General features: G+C 42.2%; 1 protein-coding gene across 10 annotated transcripts in view; it reads left to right on the forward strand.

Annotated features, from left to right (window-relative positions):
- Positions 1–5,847: 5,847 nt before the first annotated feature.
- STAU2 (staufen double-stranded RNA binding protein 2) overlaps positions 5,848–19,300 on the forward strand; it is a 307,654-nt gene continuing 294,201 nt past the window's right edge. For 4 of the 10 annotated variants that reach the window (XM_089898567.1, XM_089898572.1, XM_089898574.1 and 1 more), the window contains exons 1-2: positions 5,848–5,939; positions 13,865–13,930. In XM_089898567.1, coding sequence (XP_089754693.1) covers positions 13,913–13,930 — 18 coding nt within the window. In that variant the 5' untranslated portion in view covers positions 5,848–5,939; positions 13,865–13,912. Of the gene's footprint in view, positions 5,940–13,864; positions 13,931–16,415; positions 16,472–19,300 lie in introns of those variants that run through there. The other 6 variants (XM_089898568.1, XM_089898569.1, XM_089898571.1 and 3 more) reach the window with 5 other exon arrangements.

The following is a 19,300-nucleotide window of genomic DNA, read 5'->3' on the forward strand; positions in this document are numbered from 1 at the left end:
ATCCAGGACAGGGCAGTGAAAGCACCAAGTCCAAACCACTAGACTGCCAGGGAATTCTGTGGGGATGGTTTATTATAACCACAACACACTACTAACTCAGAATGTCATCAACAGTTACCAAAGAGATGAAAGAATGAGAAGGTATAAATAGCTGGAATGTTCAGTTTTTGTCTTCCTTTATAAATGGGAAGGGAGAAAGAATAATGAAGTCTTTTGAAAAGGGGATGGGGGTGACAATAAGGAAAGACAGCCGACAAGGTGATTGCTAAAGGAGGTCTTTCAAATCAGACACAAAATAAGTGTTGGAAGAAAGCATTGAACTTATTTAAGAAGCAACACCTGCCACCCGCCCACCCCCTGTGTTCAGAGATGTTACACACTTATTCCATTGCAAGGAAATTTAAATAATTATAAACAGGGCACAAAGAAAAGTATCAGAAATTTAGGGTAACAATGGTGGAATAAAGCCAAATTATAAATTCCTTCTCTGAAAATTTCCCCACACTATCAACCAATTCTCTGGTTCTCTGGACACCAACTTAATGAGAAAACTGTTTTTCTTTACTATTCATACCAACATTTCTAATACCAGATGTATGGATTTCTCTGGGTCTGGTATTGTCACCATAAGCATCTTTGTTGCAAACGTTTTTACGGCACAACTAGTTGGCCATAAGGCAAATTTGCCATAAAACATAAAATCATGAAAAATAAAATGGGACATCAAAGAGGACATAAACATCAAACATGAGAAATGAATAACAAAATGAAAAAGACTTTATTGCAAAATACAAAGTAGTTGTATTTAAAACGTGTGTAGATGCATGGCAATACTTCACAAATAACTGATTTTATTTTCTAGGTTGTACCTAAGCACTTGCCTTCCAAGTGTTTTGTTCAGAGTATTTTATACTATTTTTTTCTTCTTGATTTGTCTCCTTGTTCAGCATTGCATCTTCCTTTTTGCTAATATTTCTTCCTTCATTAAGAGAGGTATCAGTTTCCAAATACTAGGATGCATATTTGTTTTTTTTTAAATCAACTTTTATTAATGCATGCCAAGATTACATTAGATTTTTTTAAAAATTAATTTATTTATTTAGGCTGCGTTGGGTCTTCATTGCTGCGCGCGGGCTTCTCATCTGCGGTGGCTTCTCTTGCTGCGGAGCACGGGCTCTAGGTGCACGGACTTCAGTGTTGGCAGCACGTGCAGGCTTAGTTGCTCTGCAGCATGTGGGATCTTCCCAGACCAGGGCTGGAACCCGTGTCCCCTGCACTGACAAGCGGATTCTTAACCACTGCGCCACCAGGGAAGTCATAGGATGCATGTTTGTCAGTGCATATCTGTGTTGTGAAAGTCTTCTACACTGTTGTGTGTTCTTGGCGTGTTGTCACATGTCCGTTGACAGATGTTCCAAAGTTCTGAGAGAAATGTGGGTTCAACTCTGCACCTTTGGGGCCCTCGGCCTCTTTCTTCTCCAATATAGTGTGTTTCAAAATAAAAAGTCAACTCTTGGGGCAAATCATTGTCACCTGTCAGCTCAATAAAGCCATCGATAACGTCACTGACTGGAAGAAATGCGAACACTTAGTGCATTTAATTTTTGTGTTAAATTCGGCACCTGTTTAATAGTGCAACTTTTCTCCAATATCAATGATTTTGTGGTAAATGTTTTTTGCCATACGAAATGAACGGCCAGTTATAGTTGTATTCAGGTATATGGTAGAGAAAGCGATGATACTTGCTTTCTCAAATTTGGTCATTGAGGATTCAGGATCTAATGTGGGACATAGATTCATTAAAATCTGCTGTAAGTCTCTTCAGCTTTCCCTGGAAGTAAAACGAACAGATGAGGGATGCTGCCATTTGTTACTAATATATGTAAGGTATATAACTGATAGCACATATCTGGACTATATTTAAAGGTTCCATCACATGCCCAATCCTTATATTTCACCAAATCATCTAACCCAGATTCTGTGCCACATATCAAAATTTTGCCCACATAGCAAAAAATTTTCACCATTTTCAAGAAACTTATACTCATCAGGAATTGCATAACCATTTCTTTTTTGGGGGATAGGAGGAGTTGATTCCTCTTTTGCCTCCAACTTCTAATATTGCAATGATAAATTTGGTAAAGATGGCATTAGAGAACCAGCTGTTGTATCTAAATTAGTTAAAAAATCAATACTTTATTGATTATTCAAAATATTTATTGAGCAATATGTTTGATAAGACTTAAAAGAACCTCTGTACACTTTATTAAATAAAATTTTGTTTCCTTACTCTTAATGATTATATTTGCAATGTAATTTACTTCTACTGCTTTTTAGTATAGTGTTTAGGTAGCTGATACTCTAGTAACTATTTTGACCTCATTATTATGAAAAAAAAATTGAGTCCCAAGCAACTGATTTATTAGTGAGCAGGCAGATACACTGGAAATTTCTGGAATGGTATTCTAATATAGGTAAAGGACTGGGAAGTGTTTTTTATCACACATTTGTCTATTCACTCATTTCTCTGTAAGTTTCATGGGGACGAAGACTTTGCCGATTATTTTCATTGCTATATATCCCTGGGCTGTGACTAGTACTTGGTATATAGTAGGTACTCAGTAAATGTTTGTCAAATTCACTAATCCATTCATTCAGCCAGCATTTGTTGATCACCACAGGCACTGTGCTAGATGCTGGAGAGGAAAAGATGGGGGAAATCTTTGTTCTTGTCTTCAAGGAGCTGAGGTATACTGGAAGAAACAAATAATGTGTAGTGATAAAAATATGTTTAGATATATATAAAAGAGAATAACATACAGTGGGTGCTGGGGGACGAGATGAATTTTACAGGAAAATAGATGTCAAGAAGGGGTTGTTATAAGAAAAGAGAGGACATAGCTGGAAGAGAAATCATGTTTTGTGGTTCTAGAATCTGTCCTATTCAAATTGCTCAAACCTGACCCTGATGACTTTGAAAGCATTATCCTTTTCTGATGGTTGAATATTTGACTTCAATGGTTCCTGGTAAAGACACATGGATAAATCTGTTGCTTTGTTTTAATCAGCTTCTAATAGGACCACACCTCTTTAAATATCTATTTTTTTCAACTCCTATACAAACATCTCATTTTAAAGTTAAATCCCAAGATCACAGATTGACATGTGGATTTCCATGCCACTCAGGTGATTTCATGTCCTGATGCTATCTACACACCTTGAGCAATTGAAAGTGCTGATTCAAGCTCCAAAACAATTTTCTCTCTGATAATTATGGCTTCTAAAAATTCATTCTAGGGACTTCCCTGGTGGCGCGGTGGTTAAGAATCCACCTGCCAATGCAGGGGACACGGGTTCGATCCCTGGTCCAGGAAGACCCCACATGCCGAGGAGAAACTAAGCCGGTGCGCCACAACTACTGAGCCTGCTCTCTAGAGCCCGAGAGCCACAACTACTGAAGCCCGAGCACTCTAGGGCCCGTGTGCTGCAACTACTGAAGCCCATGCCCGCGCACCACAACGAAGAGTAGCCCCTGCTCACCACAACTAGAGAAAAGCCCGCATGCAGCAATGAAGACCCAATGCAGCCAAAATAAATAAATAAAATTCAAAAATTAAAAAAATAAAAATTCATTCTAAGGGTTGGTGGGTGGGCCGGGACGCTGTGGCCCCAGGGCTGGGGGCGCCCAGGCAGGTCAGCTGGAAAAAAAATAAAAAATAAATAAAAATTCATTCTATTTGGGGTTTAAATGTAACACGCCCATGGTCTCCTAGTTAACAAGTGGATAACCAGAGACTTAAAATCCGTTATAAGAAAAGTTATGGAGATAAAGTGGAGATAAAGTGGATAAAAGTGGAGATAAAGTTTTCAATTAACTTTAATGACCTGAATAAGAGGGAGTGACATTTCTGAACACTTGAGAGTCATTTCTAAAAGCATAAACTCATCTATTTATTCCAAAAGCATTTACTTCCACCCCCTAGCTCTTGGATGCTGGGACTACAAAGATGAATGAGCTACAGAGCCTGGCCTTAAAGAATGTACTGTTTGGCATGTGGAATCAGGCTCAAAAACACTCTAATGTACCTACTATGTCAGAAGAGAGAGCAGAACAGCACTGACCTGCTCAGAGGAGGTAGAGAATGCTTTCAAGGAGGTGATTTCGGAATGATCTGAAGGACGACTTGCTCATTGGGTGAAAGGAGGATGGAATGCAGGGCACAGATGTGGGAGGCTTGTCCTTTGATACCGCTGGTGTGAAGGGCATGTACTCTTTCATTCAACAAGTATTTGAATGCTAGGCTTGAGCTAGAAGTCATTAATCAAGGACTGATGCAGATTTAGGGAGGGAATTGGCAGAGGTGAAAAGAGGGAAGGAGCATAGGAAAGAGTTCCAGGAGGAAAATGTAGCAGGTAGCTGATCTCTTTCCATGGGAGATTTAGCGCATGCCAGGTCCTACTTAAAGGGCTTTATACATACTATCACATTTAAATACATGTTATCACATGTTATCTCCTGTTGAACAAAAGAATAAACTGACTCATTGGGTAAGTAACATGTCCATGGTCTCCTACTTAGTAAGTGGATAACCTGGCCTGGTTATCTAATTCGAACGCCCTTGCTTTTAACCACTGTGCTATACTGTCTTCCCAGCTGTTCAGGAGAACTATCGGTTTTACGTGATGACTGAAATCACAGGCCTGGTAGACATTTCTCAGGCGGAGAATCGATACTGGGAAGCAACCCTGGGAATAATAATGCAAATGGATAAATTTGTGAAAACACAGTAATAATTCTATTTCTACACTTACTTTATTGCCACATTATTTATGATGCCATTTACTAAATGGAGTGTTGAATTTCACTGGGCTTAACTGGGTTGAAGTTATCCAGACATCAGTAACCCACATCAAAACCAGGACGACTCAAGAAGTAATTCGAGTTTTCTGGCACTCCTGCCTCAACAATCTAGAATCTAGGGCACTGTTCTAAGATGATCCTCCTTTTTGGTTCGAAGGGTTTCTTTTTTATGATTTTTTTGGCTGAGGAGGCTGTCTGGCCACGCTGCGGATCTTGGAGTGCAGGTGATTACTGATCACTAGTGTTTTCCGGGCGAGACAGTGGCGCTAACCCCCTCCCCTTTCCCCCCCTTCCCCCTCCTCCTCCCAGGCTGGAAAGGTGCAGGATCCGCTAAACCGTGCTTCGCACAGTGGCGGCCGGAGCAGACGCGGGATGGTCGCGCGCCCCCAGCAGAGCAAAAGGGGGCAGCGAGAGAGCCTGGGGAAGGTACGGGCGGGGAATCGGGGTGCGGACACCACCTGGAAAGAGCAGAGGTTCAATTGGGCGGGGGAGGCATTTGCCGAGTGCAGGTGTGGAAGAGGCTGCCCCAGGCCCACCCTTTGCAGCCGAGGGGGCGGGGAGCCGGGCCGGAGACCCGGAGACTGCGGACGGGGCGCAATCCTTGGGCGTTCCCTCGCCCTCCTTCCCAAGGCGCCGGGGGATGGCCCCTCGCCCCGGGGCCCGGCCTGCCGGCGCCAACACCGCAGCGCCTGTAGCGGCCGCCGCTGCGGCGGCCTGCCGGCCGCCAGGGGGCGGGAGCGGCGCCGCGAACAATGGCCGCGCTCGGCCGCGGACCTGCGAAAGGAAGAAGGGAGGGAGGGCCGGCGCCGGCACGCGGCGCGGGTCTGCGGGGGCCGGGGGCGCGCGCGCCCGGCAGGCTGGGGAGCGAGAGCGGCTGCGTCGGCGGGGGCGCGCGGCGCGGGCCCGGGAGGGCGCGGCGGGAGCGCAGGGGAGGCGGGCGGAGGCGGGGGGAGGAGGCGGGGGGCGGGGAGCCCGAGGGTTGGAAGCCGGCAGCGGCGGCGGCGGCGGCCGAGCGGGGTCAGTTCTCTGTAGTGTTTGCCAATGTTGGAGTCGTCTGCAAAGTGTCCCCGGCGAGAAGGTAAATACCCTTGTGGGGGGCGTCCGGAAGGCCCCGACTTCCGCCCCGCTGGTGGGGGAGACAGAGGGCGCTGGGGAGCCCTGCGGGTCCGCGGCGCGCGGCGAACCCCGAGAAGAGCGGCCCCTTCGCGGCCTCCCCTCCCCCGCGCCTTCCCTCCCTCCTCGGGCTCTCTCCGGGCGGGAGGGGGAGGGGAGGAGGATGGCGGGGGCTGGGGAGCCGGGGAGGAGACGAATGAATTGGGGGGGGGGCGTGTGTGGAGGGGGTGGGACGACACAGGTGTCCAGAGGGGAGGAGCCGGGAGGAAGGCGAGGATGCCGGCACAGACGGAGGGTGGAGGGGTGGAGGGCTGGGGGGGGGGTGCGGCAGGGACCTGGGAGGTGGGGTCGTTGTGGCCGTGGTGGGAACGGCCGGAAGAGGGGACCACGGGTGGAGCGACGGTGCCGGAGAGGGAGGAGGAGGGTCCCTGTGGGGGGGAGGGCAGGACTGGGGAGGGAGGGGGGTCAGAGGAGGGGAGATGGCGGGAGGCCCATCCCTGAAGGGTCTGCGGGCCATGGGCCTGGGGTCGCAGGGGGAATGGCGGGGCGGGGGCGCGCCGGGGGCTGGTGGTGGTGGCTATTTCTGTATAATGGGCAAGTGATAAATACGTAACGCGCCGAAATGGGGAAGGTAGGTGGGGCAGAGGGGGCAAAATATATCCTATGACAGGCAAGTTCGGCCGTGGCTCTTACGAACTACCACGGTGAGGGCTCGGCTTAAAGGGGTGGTTGGCAGTTAGTGACCTTGCCGAGGTGAAGGCAGTTGGGCGAAGAGACAAAGATCAGTTACAGAATCCGCTGTGCGAGGGCAGAGCCTCCAGCCCCTCGCGGGGCGGGCCGGGGACTGTGTGGGGAGTGTGTCGAGGCGGGTGTTCCGCGGAGGCAACTGAGGAGACGCTGAGCTGGGATTCTTCGGGGGGGGGGAGGCAGGGATAATGGCCTTGGGTTCTGGAAGTCCCAGGAAATATGTGCAGAATTTTGCACTTGGGCGGAGAATTTTCTTCGGAAAGGGTCTTTCCTTGGCGTGACGTCCCGCCGCCCCTTCCCCAGAAGGTTTAGAACTACTTGGGTAGAGAAGGACCGTTCACTTAGGGAAATGTACTGAAGGATTTTAAATTGGGTGGTTCCTCCAGAAAGGATAGAGACGATCTTTTAAAGGTGTTTCACTGTTAGCTGAAAACCTTTATTTTTAATGTTTGATTTCACAATTTTGAAATTTGAACTTCTTCTGAGCATTACTTCTCTTCTGATGCATCCTTGTGATTTAAGGGAGCATGATGAACATTTGAAATCAAAATTGTGATGGGCAGGCGGGTTAATAGTAACCTTGTAGGAGAAAAGATTGCAGCATTGTTCCTGGTGGCTATTTCTTCTCCGTCCTTGCTTTCTTAACATGATTCACACATACTGTTGTGAATTGAGCTGTAGTAGGAAAAAAAAAATCTTTTTTAATAAAGCCATCAATACCCAGACATTCTGCATCTCGATTGTTTTGTAAAATGGCAAGTTTTTCATTTTTCACTTTGCCTATGTTTTACTGCAAAACAGAGATAACACATACCACTTGAATTGTAGATTTGCTGCCGTTTGCAGCAGGCCTGTATTAGATTTGTGAAACGCTTAAACGCCAAACTATGTGATGTCTGTGTTTTTTTTTTTGTCCTGCTATGTTTTCAGCCCAGGGCACCATTGCCACGTTCCATTGCATGGCAGTGTAGTTGAAATTTATTCCTAAGTGATCATTAGTTGGTAGGATATAGTGCAGATTTCCTCACACATCACTAAATTTTTCCTTAAAAACCTGTGTTTTGTATTTGTAAAAATGTTGCTGTATAATCCAAGTATGTACTGTTAACTTCAGATATACTGCCACGTAATTTTTTCTTTTTAAAGATTTATTTATTTTTTGGCTGCGTTGGGTCTTTGTTGCTGCGTGTTGGCTTTCTGTAGTTGCGGCGAGCGTGGGCTACTCTTCGTTGCGGTGCGTGGGCTTCTCATTGCGGTGGCTTCTCATTGCAGAGCACGGGCTCTAGGCACACGGGCTTCAGTAGTTGTGGCACGCGGGCTCAATAGTTGTGGCTCGCGGGCTCTAGAGTGCAGGCTCAGTAGTTGTGGCACACGGGCTTAGTTGCTCCGCGGCATGTGGGATCTTCCCAGACCAGGGATGGAACCCATGTCTCCTGGATTGTCAGGCAGATTCTTATCCACTGCGCCACCAGGGAAGTCCCTGCCATGTAATTTTTAAGTTTCAGTTTTTTATTTGGAAGTAACTTCAAGTTTACAGTAGAGTACCAAGAATAAGAATAATACAAAGAATACTCATGTAACCTTAACTCAGAGTCACCAATTTATCATTTGATTTCTCTCTGTTACACACACATAATATTTTTTTCCTGGATCATTTGAGGGTCAGTTATATACATCATGGTCTCTACTCCTACTTACTTAAGCATGGAAAACCATATAAATTAAACATTTTAGCTTACTTGGCTTGCCTGGAATGAAATTCTAGGAAGGAGTGGCTTGGTCTGATTTTCAACAAAGAATAAGAATATCAAAAATATCAAAGGTGTTCATCACCATTATTAGTATATAAATAATATAGGAATTGAGACTGAGTGGTTTTCCTGTGTTAGGATCAGGTTCTGGAAGATACAGTTGACCGGTGTGTTGGGGTTTTTTCCTTGTAGTTAACCTCCTCTTTACTTCTATTACTCTGTTTTCTTTTCTTTTGTATACTTTGAGCACTGGATATCTGATCATTTATGTATGCAGATCATAATAAAGAAGGGGGAAAAGTCTAGATATTGCAAAATTGGATTTTGTTAATATTAGACCGAATAGTGGGAGACAGGCTTAATATAATCAAATCATGTATAGATATACTTGTGCTTCTTCTAGATACTCAAGAAAATATTAGATGAGTGTCTAGAATCCATAGTAATTATAATTTATATTTGTGTATGATTGATTTTGAAGAAATCCCTGAAGTTCTATATAGAATCCTTGCCATTATGTTGTTTTAGAGGTCAAGCCCTTTGTTAAGGAACATTTTTAAGGAGTCGAGCTTTTATTTATAGTTTAACATATAATGGAAAGAAGGGGACTTTGAACCAGACAAAACTGAGTTTTAATCCTAGCAGTGTGACTGGGGAAGTAACCCAACTTCTAGAAAAATGGGGATAACACCTGCATCCCAAGGTGATGAGGGTTAAATGAGCTAATATAAAAATGACAAAATATGGCACCTGGTATATATAAAATTGGTGTCTGGTAAATGTTAGTTTCCTTTTTTTCTTAGCTGGTATTATGTGGGGTTTTTCACTGGAATGGTTCATGGAGTGAGACTTCTATATACTTAGAATATTTCATAGGCTCTTAGGAGATAGTAAAATTTATACTAAATAGTTTTGATTTTCTTACATAAAAATAATTTTGGGGGGTACCTACTTTTAAAAAGAAATTAAAATGAAAAGCTTTTTTTAAAACACTTTTTAAGGAGCCCATGAATTTTTTAGAGTAAGAAGCTTTGAGTTGGTATTTAGTTTTGTAGTAGTTTGGAGTGTAAGAATGGGGATAGCAAATGTTTTTGCTTTTCATATTGTCAGGTAAGACATTTAAGAGAGGATTGCCTGTCAGTCGTGGGATGGGTGCCAATAGAAAATTTATAGATATGTTAATTTAATAATGCCATTTTATGAAGCAGGATTTAATTGTTGAGGATTTTATAGATTTAATTTTGCACAGCTTTCAATTAATCAGATGAGCAAATTGTAATTCATAATAAAAGTGGTGAGTGATATCAGCGGTACATTTCACATACCTGTTGGACCTTTAATTCTTCATGAGTGGCAAGTCCTCTCCAGTGAGTAGTGCCTTCTCTCCATAAACCGCCCTGCCTGTTTTCATTTAGTAGCTTGGAATCTGGAACTGCATGTTCTAATGTGCCTGACTGGATATCACTGTAGGGCATTTTTGGGACATGTGAACAGGTTTTTCTAAAAGTACACAGTTGTAATTGGAATGAATGGTAGCTGGAAACTTTTGACAGAAGAGGAAGAGGTGGATTTTATGAAACTGTGGGTAGTATAAAATGCTCTGCATTTTATTGATATGACTTGATATTTTATCAAATTCTTTTAAATATAGGACAGTAGACCTGACATGTCTTTAAATAAGACATGAAATGTTGAAGAGATGTGCCACTGTGGGCATTCCAAATTGCCTGTGGTATAGTTATAATCTTTATATTGATATAGATCTAATACAACTTGTTTGTGGAAAATAATATGTTCAGAATTTTTATCCAGTTACCTTACAGAGTACTGTTACAGACATATTAGTTTCATGTTTTAACGTATACAGATTTTTATAATTGTGAAGGAAAGGCTTACGGAATATTTAAAATTGTACGGTCAGTTTTGAGTGAATACGTGCTTTCATTTGTGCTTTTTCATAAAACTGCTTTATGTATACCAGAAGATGAGAACTTTAAAAAATGTACCCCTATATCTTATTGTGCCTGCTTCTCAGGATCAGCCACTAGTATTACCAAATTCTAATACTGAAGGAACACGTACAGGTCTATAGACAAGGGTTTGTAATTTTTAGAGGCTTACATAAAATAAAAACAAAATGAGCTTTCTCAAATTTGGTAAATTCTTACTAAATAATGTTAAATTCTGGAAAATAAGGGACGTTAGATCACTGAGATGCTTTTAGTGGTTTGTTCATGTTCTAATGTCCAAATGAATTGTTTTCAATTAAAAAAAAGAAAACTGGTTAGGTTTGTAGTTTTAGTTGTAGATAGTGTATTTTAATACCATTTGATTAATGCTACACTTTTTAATGATGTCATCTTTTGAATAGAGTGTAAATGTTTAAGTTTCATAATTTACTCCTTTCAAATTCTGTTACTCATTTGCTCATGTTGAACAGGGAATTGACTTTTTTTGGTCTACCTAAATATATTAATTAACACCATAGAATTATAGAATTTGAGTTGAACGGAAGTATCTTTATTTATTGTTACAAATTACCCCAGAAATTAAGAACTTAAAACAAATATTATCTCAGTTTCTGTGGGTTAGAAATCTGGGTGCAGCTTATCTGGGTGCCTGTGGTTCAGGGTCTCTTAGGAGGTTGCAGGTAAGCTGTCTTTGGGGCTGTAGTCTCATCTGAAAGTTTGACTGGGGGAAGATCTGCTTCTGAGCCATTCATGTGACTCTTGACAGGATTCAGTTCCTTGGGGGGTACTGGACAGAAAGCCCCAGTTTCTGTTGGGCTGTTGGTCCAAGGTGTCCCTCAGTTCTTTGTCATGTAGGTCTGACCACAGGGCAGCTCACAATATGACAGCCAGCTTCCCACAGACCAAACAGGTGAGAGAACGAGAGCAGGTGACACCCAGGAGGGAAATGATGGTCTTTTTATAACCCAGTCTTGGAAGTGGTAGCTCATTATTTCTGCTGTATTCTATTTGTTGTTTGCCTACCAAAGGACTTACATTTACTTTTTAAAGATTAAAAAGAAAAAAAAAAAAGGGAAGAAAATAGAAGCAAGAGAAAGAACTCAAAGATACATAAAGCAATTTACCAAAGCTCAAAAGGTAATCTCCTGAAGGGGTTTCCCTGGTGGCACAGTGGTTAAGAATCTGCCTGCTAATGCAGGGGACACAGGTTCGAGTCCTGGTCTGGGAAGATCCCACCTGCCATGGAGCAACTTAAGCCCGTGCACGTCACAACTACTGAGCCTGCGCGCCACAACTACTGAAGCCCATGTGCCACAACTTCTGAAGCCCGTGCACGTCACAACTACTGAGCCTACACTCTAGAGCCCATGAGCCACAACTACTGAAGCCTGTGTGCCACAACTTCTGAAGCCTGCGCACCTAGAGCCTTGCTCCACAACAAGAGAAGCCACCGCAGTGAGAGGCCCGCGCACCATAACAAAGAGCAGCCCCCACTCTCAGCAACTAGAGAGAGCCCGTGTGCAGTAGCGAGGACCCAATGCAGCCAAAAATTAAATAAATGAATAAATAAATTTATATATAAAAAAGGTAATCTGAAGAGCTTGGACTAAAACTTAAATTCACTGGTGCTCAGGTCTTGTGCTATTTCTACAAATGCGATTCTCTTGGAAAATACAAAAACTGGTACAGATGGTGAGGTCACTATTGTAAGAAATAATTGAGGAGCTTCCCTGATGGCGCGGTGGTTAAGAATCCTCCTCCCAATTCAGGAGACACGGGTTTGAGCCCTGGTCCAGGAAGATCCCACATGCCGTGGAGCAACTAAGCCCATGTGCGGCAACTACTGAGCCTGTGCTCTCTACGGCCCGCGAGCCAAACTACTGAGTCCGCGTGCCAAACTACTGAAGACCGTGCTCCTAGAGCCCATGTTCCTCAACAAGAGAAGCCACCGCAATGAGAAGCCCACATGCCACAACGAAGAGTAGCCCCCGCTCGCCGCAACTAGAGAAAGCCTACATGCAGCAACGAAGACCCAATGCAGCCAAATATAAATAAATAAATATTTTTTAAAACAAAGAAATAATTGAAAATTTTGAAAGTCATTTTGAATTGACTCTAGTTTGTCATTTTGAAAAAATTGTAGCCAAATATATATATATACACACACACACATATGTATATTCATATGGTATCTGTGTGTATATATGTATTTCCAGAACCTTTGCTTCTGAGGGAAAGTTCAGTATTAAAAATTTTATAGCATAAAAATTTCTACACAAGTGATTGGATTTAGCTCTTTTGGTATATGTCAAAATTGTGTTGTTGCTTTTTAGATAATTTTTTTGGGGGACTGTACATAATTTTTAATGTAACTTTTCCCATTACAAAATCCCATTATTTATTGTTTTATTTGGGTTTTCCTGCCCTTTTTTTTTTTTTTTTTTTTGTGTGTGTGGTACGTGGACCTCTCACTGTTGTGGCCTCTCCCATTGCGGAGCACAGGCTCCGACTGCGCAGGCTCAGCGGCCATGGCTCACGAGCCTAGGCGCTCCGTGGCATGTGGCATCCTCCTGGACCAGGGCACGAACCCATGTTCCCTGCATCGGCAGGCGGACTCTCAACCAGTGCGCCACCAGGGAAGGCCCCTGCCCTTCTTTGATATCTAATTTTAAATTAAGTGTAGAAGACATTTGCTATATGAAAAGAAATACAACCATGGCGAGGAGGTTAGACCCATAAGGAAACAAATCCAAATGTAACAATGGGGTGTGTCAGGATGGTAATTTTCTTTTCGAAAATTTTATGTAAAATTTTGATATGCATGCTATTTTTATAATGATGATAAAATCAGAAACAGGAAAAAAAATGCAACTAGGTAATCTTACTATGTGCTCTTTTCCATACTACCTAAGAGAATATGTGTGTGTTACATCTTCTTTAGGCTTAATTTATCTTATAGAGGAGGGGAAGAAAGCTGTTTAAAACGTTACTGGAGCAAGGGAAGTATATAGTAAATATTAATCTGAAACTTTTACATTGTTTTAACAGCTTCACTTTTGCTGAAATTGTCGTAGAACTCTAGAACCAGAAGGGATTTTGTGCAGCCTAGATCTGCACTGTCCAGTATGGTGGTCACTAGCCACAGGGTGGCTATTTAACTTTAAATAACATTAAAGAAAATTTAAAATTTACTTTCTCAGTTGTTCTAGCCACATTTCAAGCGCTCAGTAGCCACATGTGTCTAGTGGCTACCGGTTTGGACAGCAAAGATATAGAACATGTTTGTCATCATAGAAAGTTCTACGCTGATTTCGATCTACTCTATTTTTTGTATTTGATTTTGGTCATGGGCATGTGTTTAAAGTGCTAATCATTGCGATTACCAACTAAGTTGAACTTATTTCTTCATTTTCATTTTCTAGTTTTTGGAGCCGTGAGGGATACAGCAGTTTGGTCAATATTGTTTTAACATGCTTCAAATAAATCAGGTGAGTTTGTGTTAAGGCATGTCACACTTATATGGTGCTTGGGCCATAAATCGTGGAGCATTTTAACTCAGCTTTTCTATAACCATAACCTACCCACTGCTTTATAGAGCAGTTACATGCTATATATTCATCATAGGAAGACTGCAGGGCAGGTTGTGTAAGGATTATAGCGATAGTCCTGAAAGTTAAGTTTTAAGTGTGCAGAGCAGAAGGTTTTTCTGTTCTTTTTGATGTCACATCTCCAGGACTTGTTGATGTGTTCAGAATGCTTACAGTTGTGATCTAGCTTCAGTAGGTGGCAGTTCTGCAGACCGAAAGCATTTCTAGTGACACATCTTGCGAAGTGGTTGTATCAGTGTGTTAAAAAAAGAGTCCTAGGGCACTGGAAAAGGCTGGAAGAAAGTGGTCTGCTAAATAAACTATAGCATACAATGCCTTAGACTCACTGTAGAAATATTTTTCTTAGGTCTTGACATTTCTCCAAGAACTGTATACATTTAATCTTATCCTTTCTGAATAAAAAGGGCATTGTATCATAACTATAATATTAGAAAGCACTTTGATTTATTTCACATTTGCAAATCAAGAGAGAAGAAAGTAATTTGATTGCAAGAAGTAGTTAATTCTTTTGTGATTTGAGGAAGTAATACATGACCCCTCCCAGCCCCCGCCCCATCTAGCTCACTTGGCCTAAGAAATCTCCAGTTGCTGTGTATCACACACCATCTCTAAGCAAATGACTTCTCAGTTTATACCTGGTCTAGACTTCTTTTCTGAGCTCCAGACTTAGGTAGCAGTTACCAACTTGATCTCTTAACTTGGATGTCTTTATGCATCTCAGACTTAACGTGTGCCCAGGAAACAATCTGAATGCTTCAGTCACACTAGACTCTGTCAGGTCTGAGGTTGAGCCAGGTCGCTCCAGCTTGACCTCTTCTCACCCACCCCGTGCTTGGTTCACTTGACTCCCAGGCCTAGGGTTTGCCTCATAGCACCCTGCCCTTCTATTTAATGACATCCTGACATTCAAAGTTGTATTAAAATATGTAATATTATTTAACGTCTGCCTTCCTTGTTAGATGTTGTGCTCCGTGAAGGGAGTGACTTTGCTTGTTTACTCCTATATCCCCAGGGCCTAGAATAGTTCTTGTAGTATATGATTTTCATGTATTTGCTGAACGAGTGGATGAATGGTGCCAGGGTTGTCACTAAAGCAAGGAGATCTCCATCCTTGTCAGCAGTAACCACATAATTGTGTTGTCCGTTTTGGTATTATATGATGCTGCTTTACACAAATGCCATTAATGTAAAATCTCTCCCTTATGCACAGTCCTTGATTTTCTCCTTGAACTAGACAGTTTTCTTGTGCCACAAGTATTGCTTTCATCAGTGACGTTACTAACATGGGCTAAAAGGAATCATACTGTGCTTAGTGCTTCCTGTGCCTTCATGGTTGCTGTCAAGTCCCATTAGATGCATTGATGGAGCTTTATGAGATGTGACATACAAACTCTGCTGTAGGTGTGAAGTTCCCCCCAAGTGACTGTACAGATACCTGCCATTAATTATATGGGTACAGTTATTCTACTATAGACAGATGGAAATGATCATTTTATGTAAGGCAACATCATTGAAAATTATAGTTTATAGATTAGTCCTAATGAGGATTTACTAACCATCTGTGCTACTGGTTGTGTTGAACCAGGCATTGCAAACAACTCCTAGGCAGTGTTCTGCATGGCCACAGCAGCTCCCTGGGCTTTGGCTAGAAAGTGTCCACAGTGCCTGGAGATATGCATGCTTTGCTTGTTAACAGATACGTGTTCCTTGGCTTGCTTGCTTCAGGACCCTCTCTTGACTAAGTTTTTAAAACTTTTCAAGTCTGAGGGGAAAAGCTAACCTAATTTGGAATAGTAGAACTTATAGAGAAGACTTTGTTTTCATCCAGACTTAAAAGTCACATGGAATTCTTAAACATATGAGTGATTTTTCTGTTTTATTATGTTCACAGTGACTGCTTTCCCATTAGAGGTTTCTCAAGGTAAATGTGAAAAGGCATGAAAAGGCAGTTGAAGCTGACACTCATCTTGAAGCAGTTGAGATTTTTACTGCATAATTTTCAATACTGTCTTTAGGATTAATAAATAAATTTGGGGAGGTCTTTTGTTAAAATGCCTGAATAGTACTAGCAAATTATTCCATATGTGTTCCTAGAACTAATTAAAAACTAGGTTATTGAATACTAAGTTACTTGGTATCCTTTGTGATATTAATTCTGCCTGACATTATTATTAGGGAACATAGGAATGTTCCATGTTCGGCTACCATAATGACACATCTGCCTTTAAATTGTGCTCCTCATTTTTACTTTTGCCTTTTAAGAGTGTGTGTTCTTATCCATGTACAATTCATGTAGAAAAATTAGGTGGTATAGATAAGTAAAAAGGAAAAAAAAATCACAAGTAATTCCACTATTCTTTTACAGAAACAATCACTGCTAACATTTTGGGGTGTATACTTCTAGATTTTTTTTCTATGCAGGTATGTTTTTATGTGAATATATGTTATTTTAAAAAAGTGGTATTAGGTAATACATAATATCTGAAGTGACTTAATCCATAATTTGGAAGTACTAAGAGTTATTTAATCAAATCCTTATTGTTGGACAGATTTTGTGTTCTAGTTAGTGCCACAGTTAGTATTTTTTTTTTACATATACCTGTGTTCCTTTGTCCATTATTTTCTTGCAATTAATTATTAGAAATGGAAATACTAGTCAAAGGAGTATGCAGATTTTAAAGATATTTGATGCATAAATACCAAAAATACAAAATTATATCTATTAGAAGTTTATCAGGGGCTTCCCTGGTGGCGCAGTGGTTGAGAGTCCACCTGCCGATGCAGGGGACACGGGTTCGTGCCCTGGTCCGGGAAGATCCCACATGCCGTGGAGCGGCTGGGCCCGTGAGCCATGGCCGCTGAGCCTGCGCGTCCGGAGCCTGTGCTCCCCAACGGGAGAGGCCACAACAGTGAGAGGCCCGCGTACCGCAAAAAAAAAAAAAAAAAAAAAGGTTATCAGAATGGCTGTTTCCTTATTTCCGTGACAAATTTTCAATCTCCATTAATCTGTCTGACAAAAAGCTATATTTTAATTTGCATTTCTATGATTTCTTATATTTGTTCTTTTGTGTTTTGTCTTTTGTGAATTGTGTCCACTGTCATCTTTACCTTTTATTTGTAAAAATTCTTTGGATTATATCCCCTTGAGAGTTTATAATCATTAGTTTGTAGTTTTTTCATTCATTATTCAACAAGTAACTAATGGTAGCCTGTTTCCTGGATACCACTAAGTAAGAGTTTGGTGTATTTTGACCTTTCTCCCTGATGATTAATTACAAGCCCCTAGGGAAAGGAAACTCATTTGAACATTAAGCTGTAGCAAATATAAATTGAGAAGGCCCATGTGCTGTGAAATACTATTTAAAAATTAGTGACCGAAATAGGGAAAATGTTCTGGGATTAGTTGGTGAGGCACACTTGACCGGGCAGTGTGTCCTAAGGTGTTGGGAAGTCTATGTTAGGCAGCTGTAGCCTTGGGAGAGCCCAGCAGCCAGGGGTTAACAGAGGTTTAAGTAGTGGTTCCTTTTAAAGAGGTTTGGTAATTGCCGTTAGGAACACAGAAGCTAAGGGGAAGCTTTTTTTTTTAATATAAATGTATTTATTTTATTTAATTTTGGCTGTGTTGGGCCTTCATTGCTGTGCGTGGGCTTTCTCTAGTTGCCGCGAGCGGGGGCTACCCTTTGTTGCGTTGCACGGGCTTCTTATTGCTGTGGCTTCTCTTGCTGCAGAGCACAGGCTCTAGGCGCGCAGGCTTCAGTAGTTGTGGCTCGCGGGCTCTAGAGCGCAGGCTCAGTAGTTGTGGTGCACGGGCTTAGCTGCTCCGCGGCATGTGGTATCTTCCCGGTCCGGGGCTCGAACCCGTGTCCCCTGCATTGGCTGGCAGATTTTAATCACTGTGCCACCAGGGAAGCCCTAAGGGGAAGCTTTAAGGCCTGAATCAAGTGGAGTAGGAGAACAGGGAGGACAGAACAATTTCAGTGCCAGAAGAGCGGAGAATCCTATAGGGCAAGAGGGAGCCAGGTGTTATACAGAAAGAATAAAGTTGTATCAAGGTGTACTGTAAAGTGTAAAGCCAGTGTTTGGTCATTAAGAAACAAAAAGCTTAGAGTTTAAGGGATAATGATACTATCCTACAGGTTTGTTGTGAGGAGTAATTGAGATAACAAAGGCCAAATGCTTAGTGTTGGTTCTAGTACTCTTGCTACTACTGTTGATAGTACTATGACTGGTATTATTGCTATTGTTGCTCTGGAGATTGATGAGAAAGGAGGGCAGACATTTAAGTTGGTCATTAGAGTAATTGTTGGGGGGAGTGAAGCACTTTGGACATGTCTCAAGCCCAGGTCAGCTACAAGTGCTCTCCTTCTCTTTCCTGCCACGTGCGCTGGAAACTCTATCCTTTTCGCTTTTAAAAGCTGCTGATACTTACTCTTAGTTTTTCTCCAAGTCTGGCTTTGGAGTAGGATCTATTTACAATCTGCCTATCTCTCTTGAAGTCATAGGATTTAGTGTACAGTTACTGGATTAAAAAAGTAGGGAGGTTAAAATGTATAACAAGGATGTTGGCTTTCTGCCATGTTGGCATAACAAGATTTATGCTCTTTGTAGCCAGCTTCCAAGATGGCCCCCAGTGATCTCTGCCTCCTGGTATTTACACCACTGTGTAATCCTCTCGCACATGTTTGTGTGGCCAATAGAATATGGTAGAAGTGATGGAACGTTTCCAAGGATAGGTTATAAAAGACATTGTGCCTTCTCCGTCCTCTCTCTGCCTCAGTGTCACCCTGCATTGCTGACGCTGAGAGTAGTTAGCTGCCATGTTGTGCATAGCCCACTGGAGAGGCCCACATGGTGAGAAATTGAGGCCTCCTAACAAGGAACCAAGACCTTTAGCTAACTGTGTGACTGAGCCTTCTTGAAAGCAGATCCTCCAGCCTCTGTCAAGCTTCCAGCCCTACCTAGACTGCTCTCCATCAACATCTTGACTGCAACCCCTTGAGAGATTCTGAGTCAGAACCACCCAGCCAAGCTGCTCCTTGATTGCTGAACCTTAGAAACTATGTGAAAAAAATAAATGCTTACTTTTTAAGCCATTAAGTTGGGGGTAATGTGTTATGCAGCAGTAATATTCTCTTTCTCCTTAAATAACTTGAGAACATATTAAATATGTGGTCAGTGGTTTTTAGACATTGGATGACAGATGGCAGCAGGCTGTGATGCCTGAGAGAATAAAAACAAATGAGGTAAAGC

This window comes from Delphinapterus leucas, chromosome 17 (assembly GCF_059928025.1).
Source record: "Delphinapterus leucas isolate spDelLeu-1000000601 "Yukka" chromosome 17, BTC_Dleu_Yukka2, whole genome shotgun sequence".
Taxonomy (NCBI): Eukaryota; Metazoa; Chordata; class Mammalia; order Artiodactyla; family Monodontidae; genus Delphinapterus; species Delphinapterus leucas.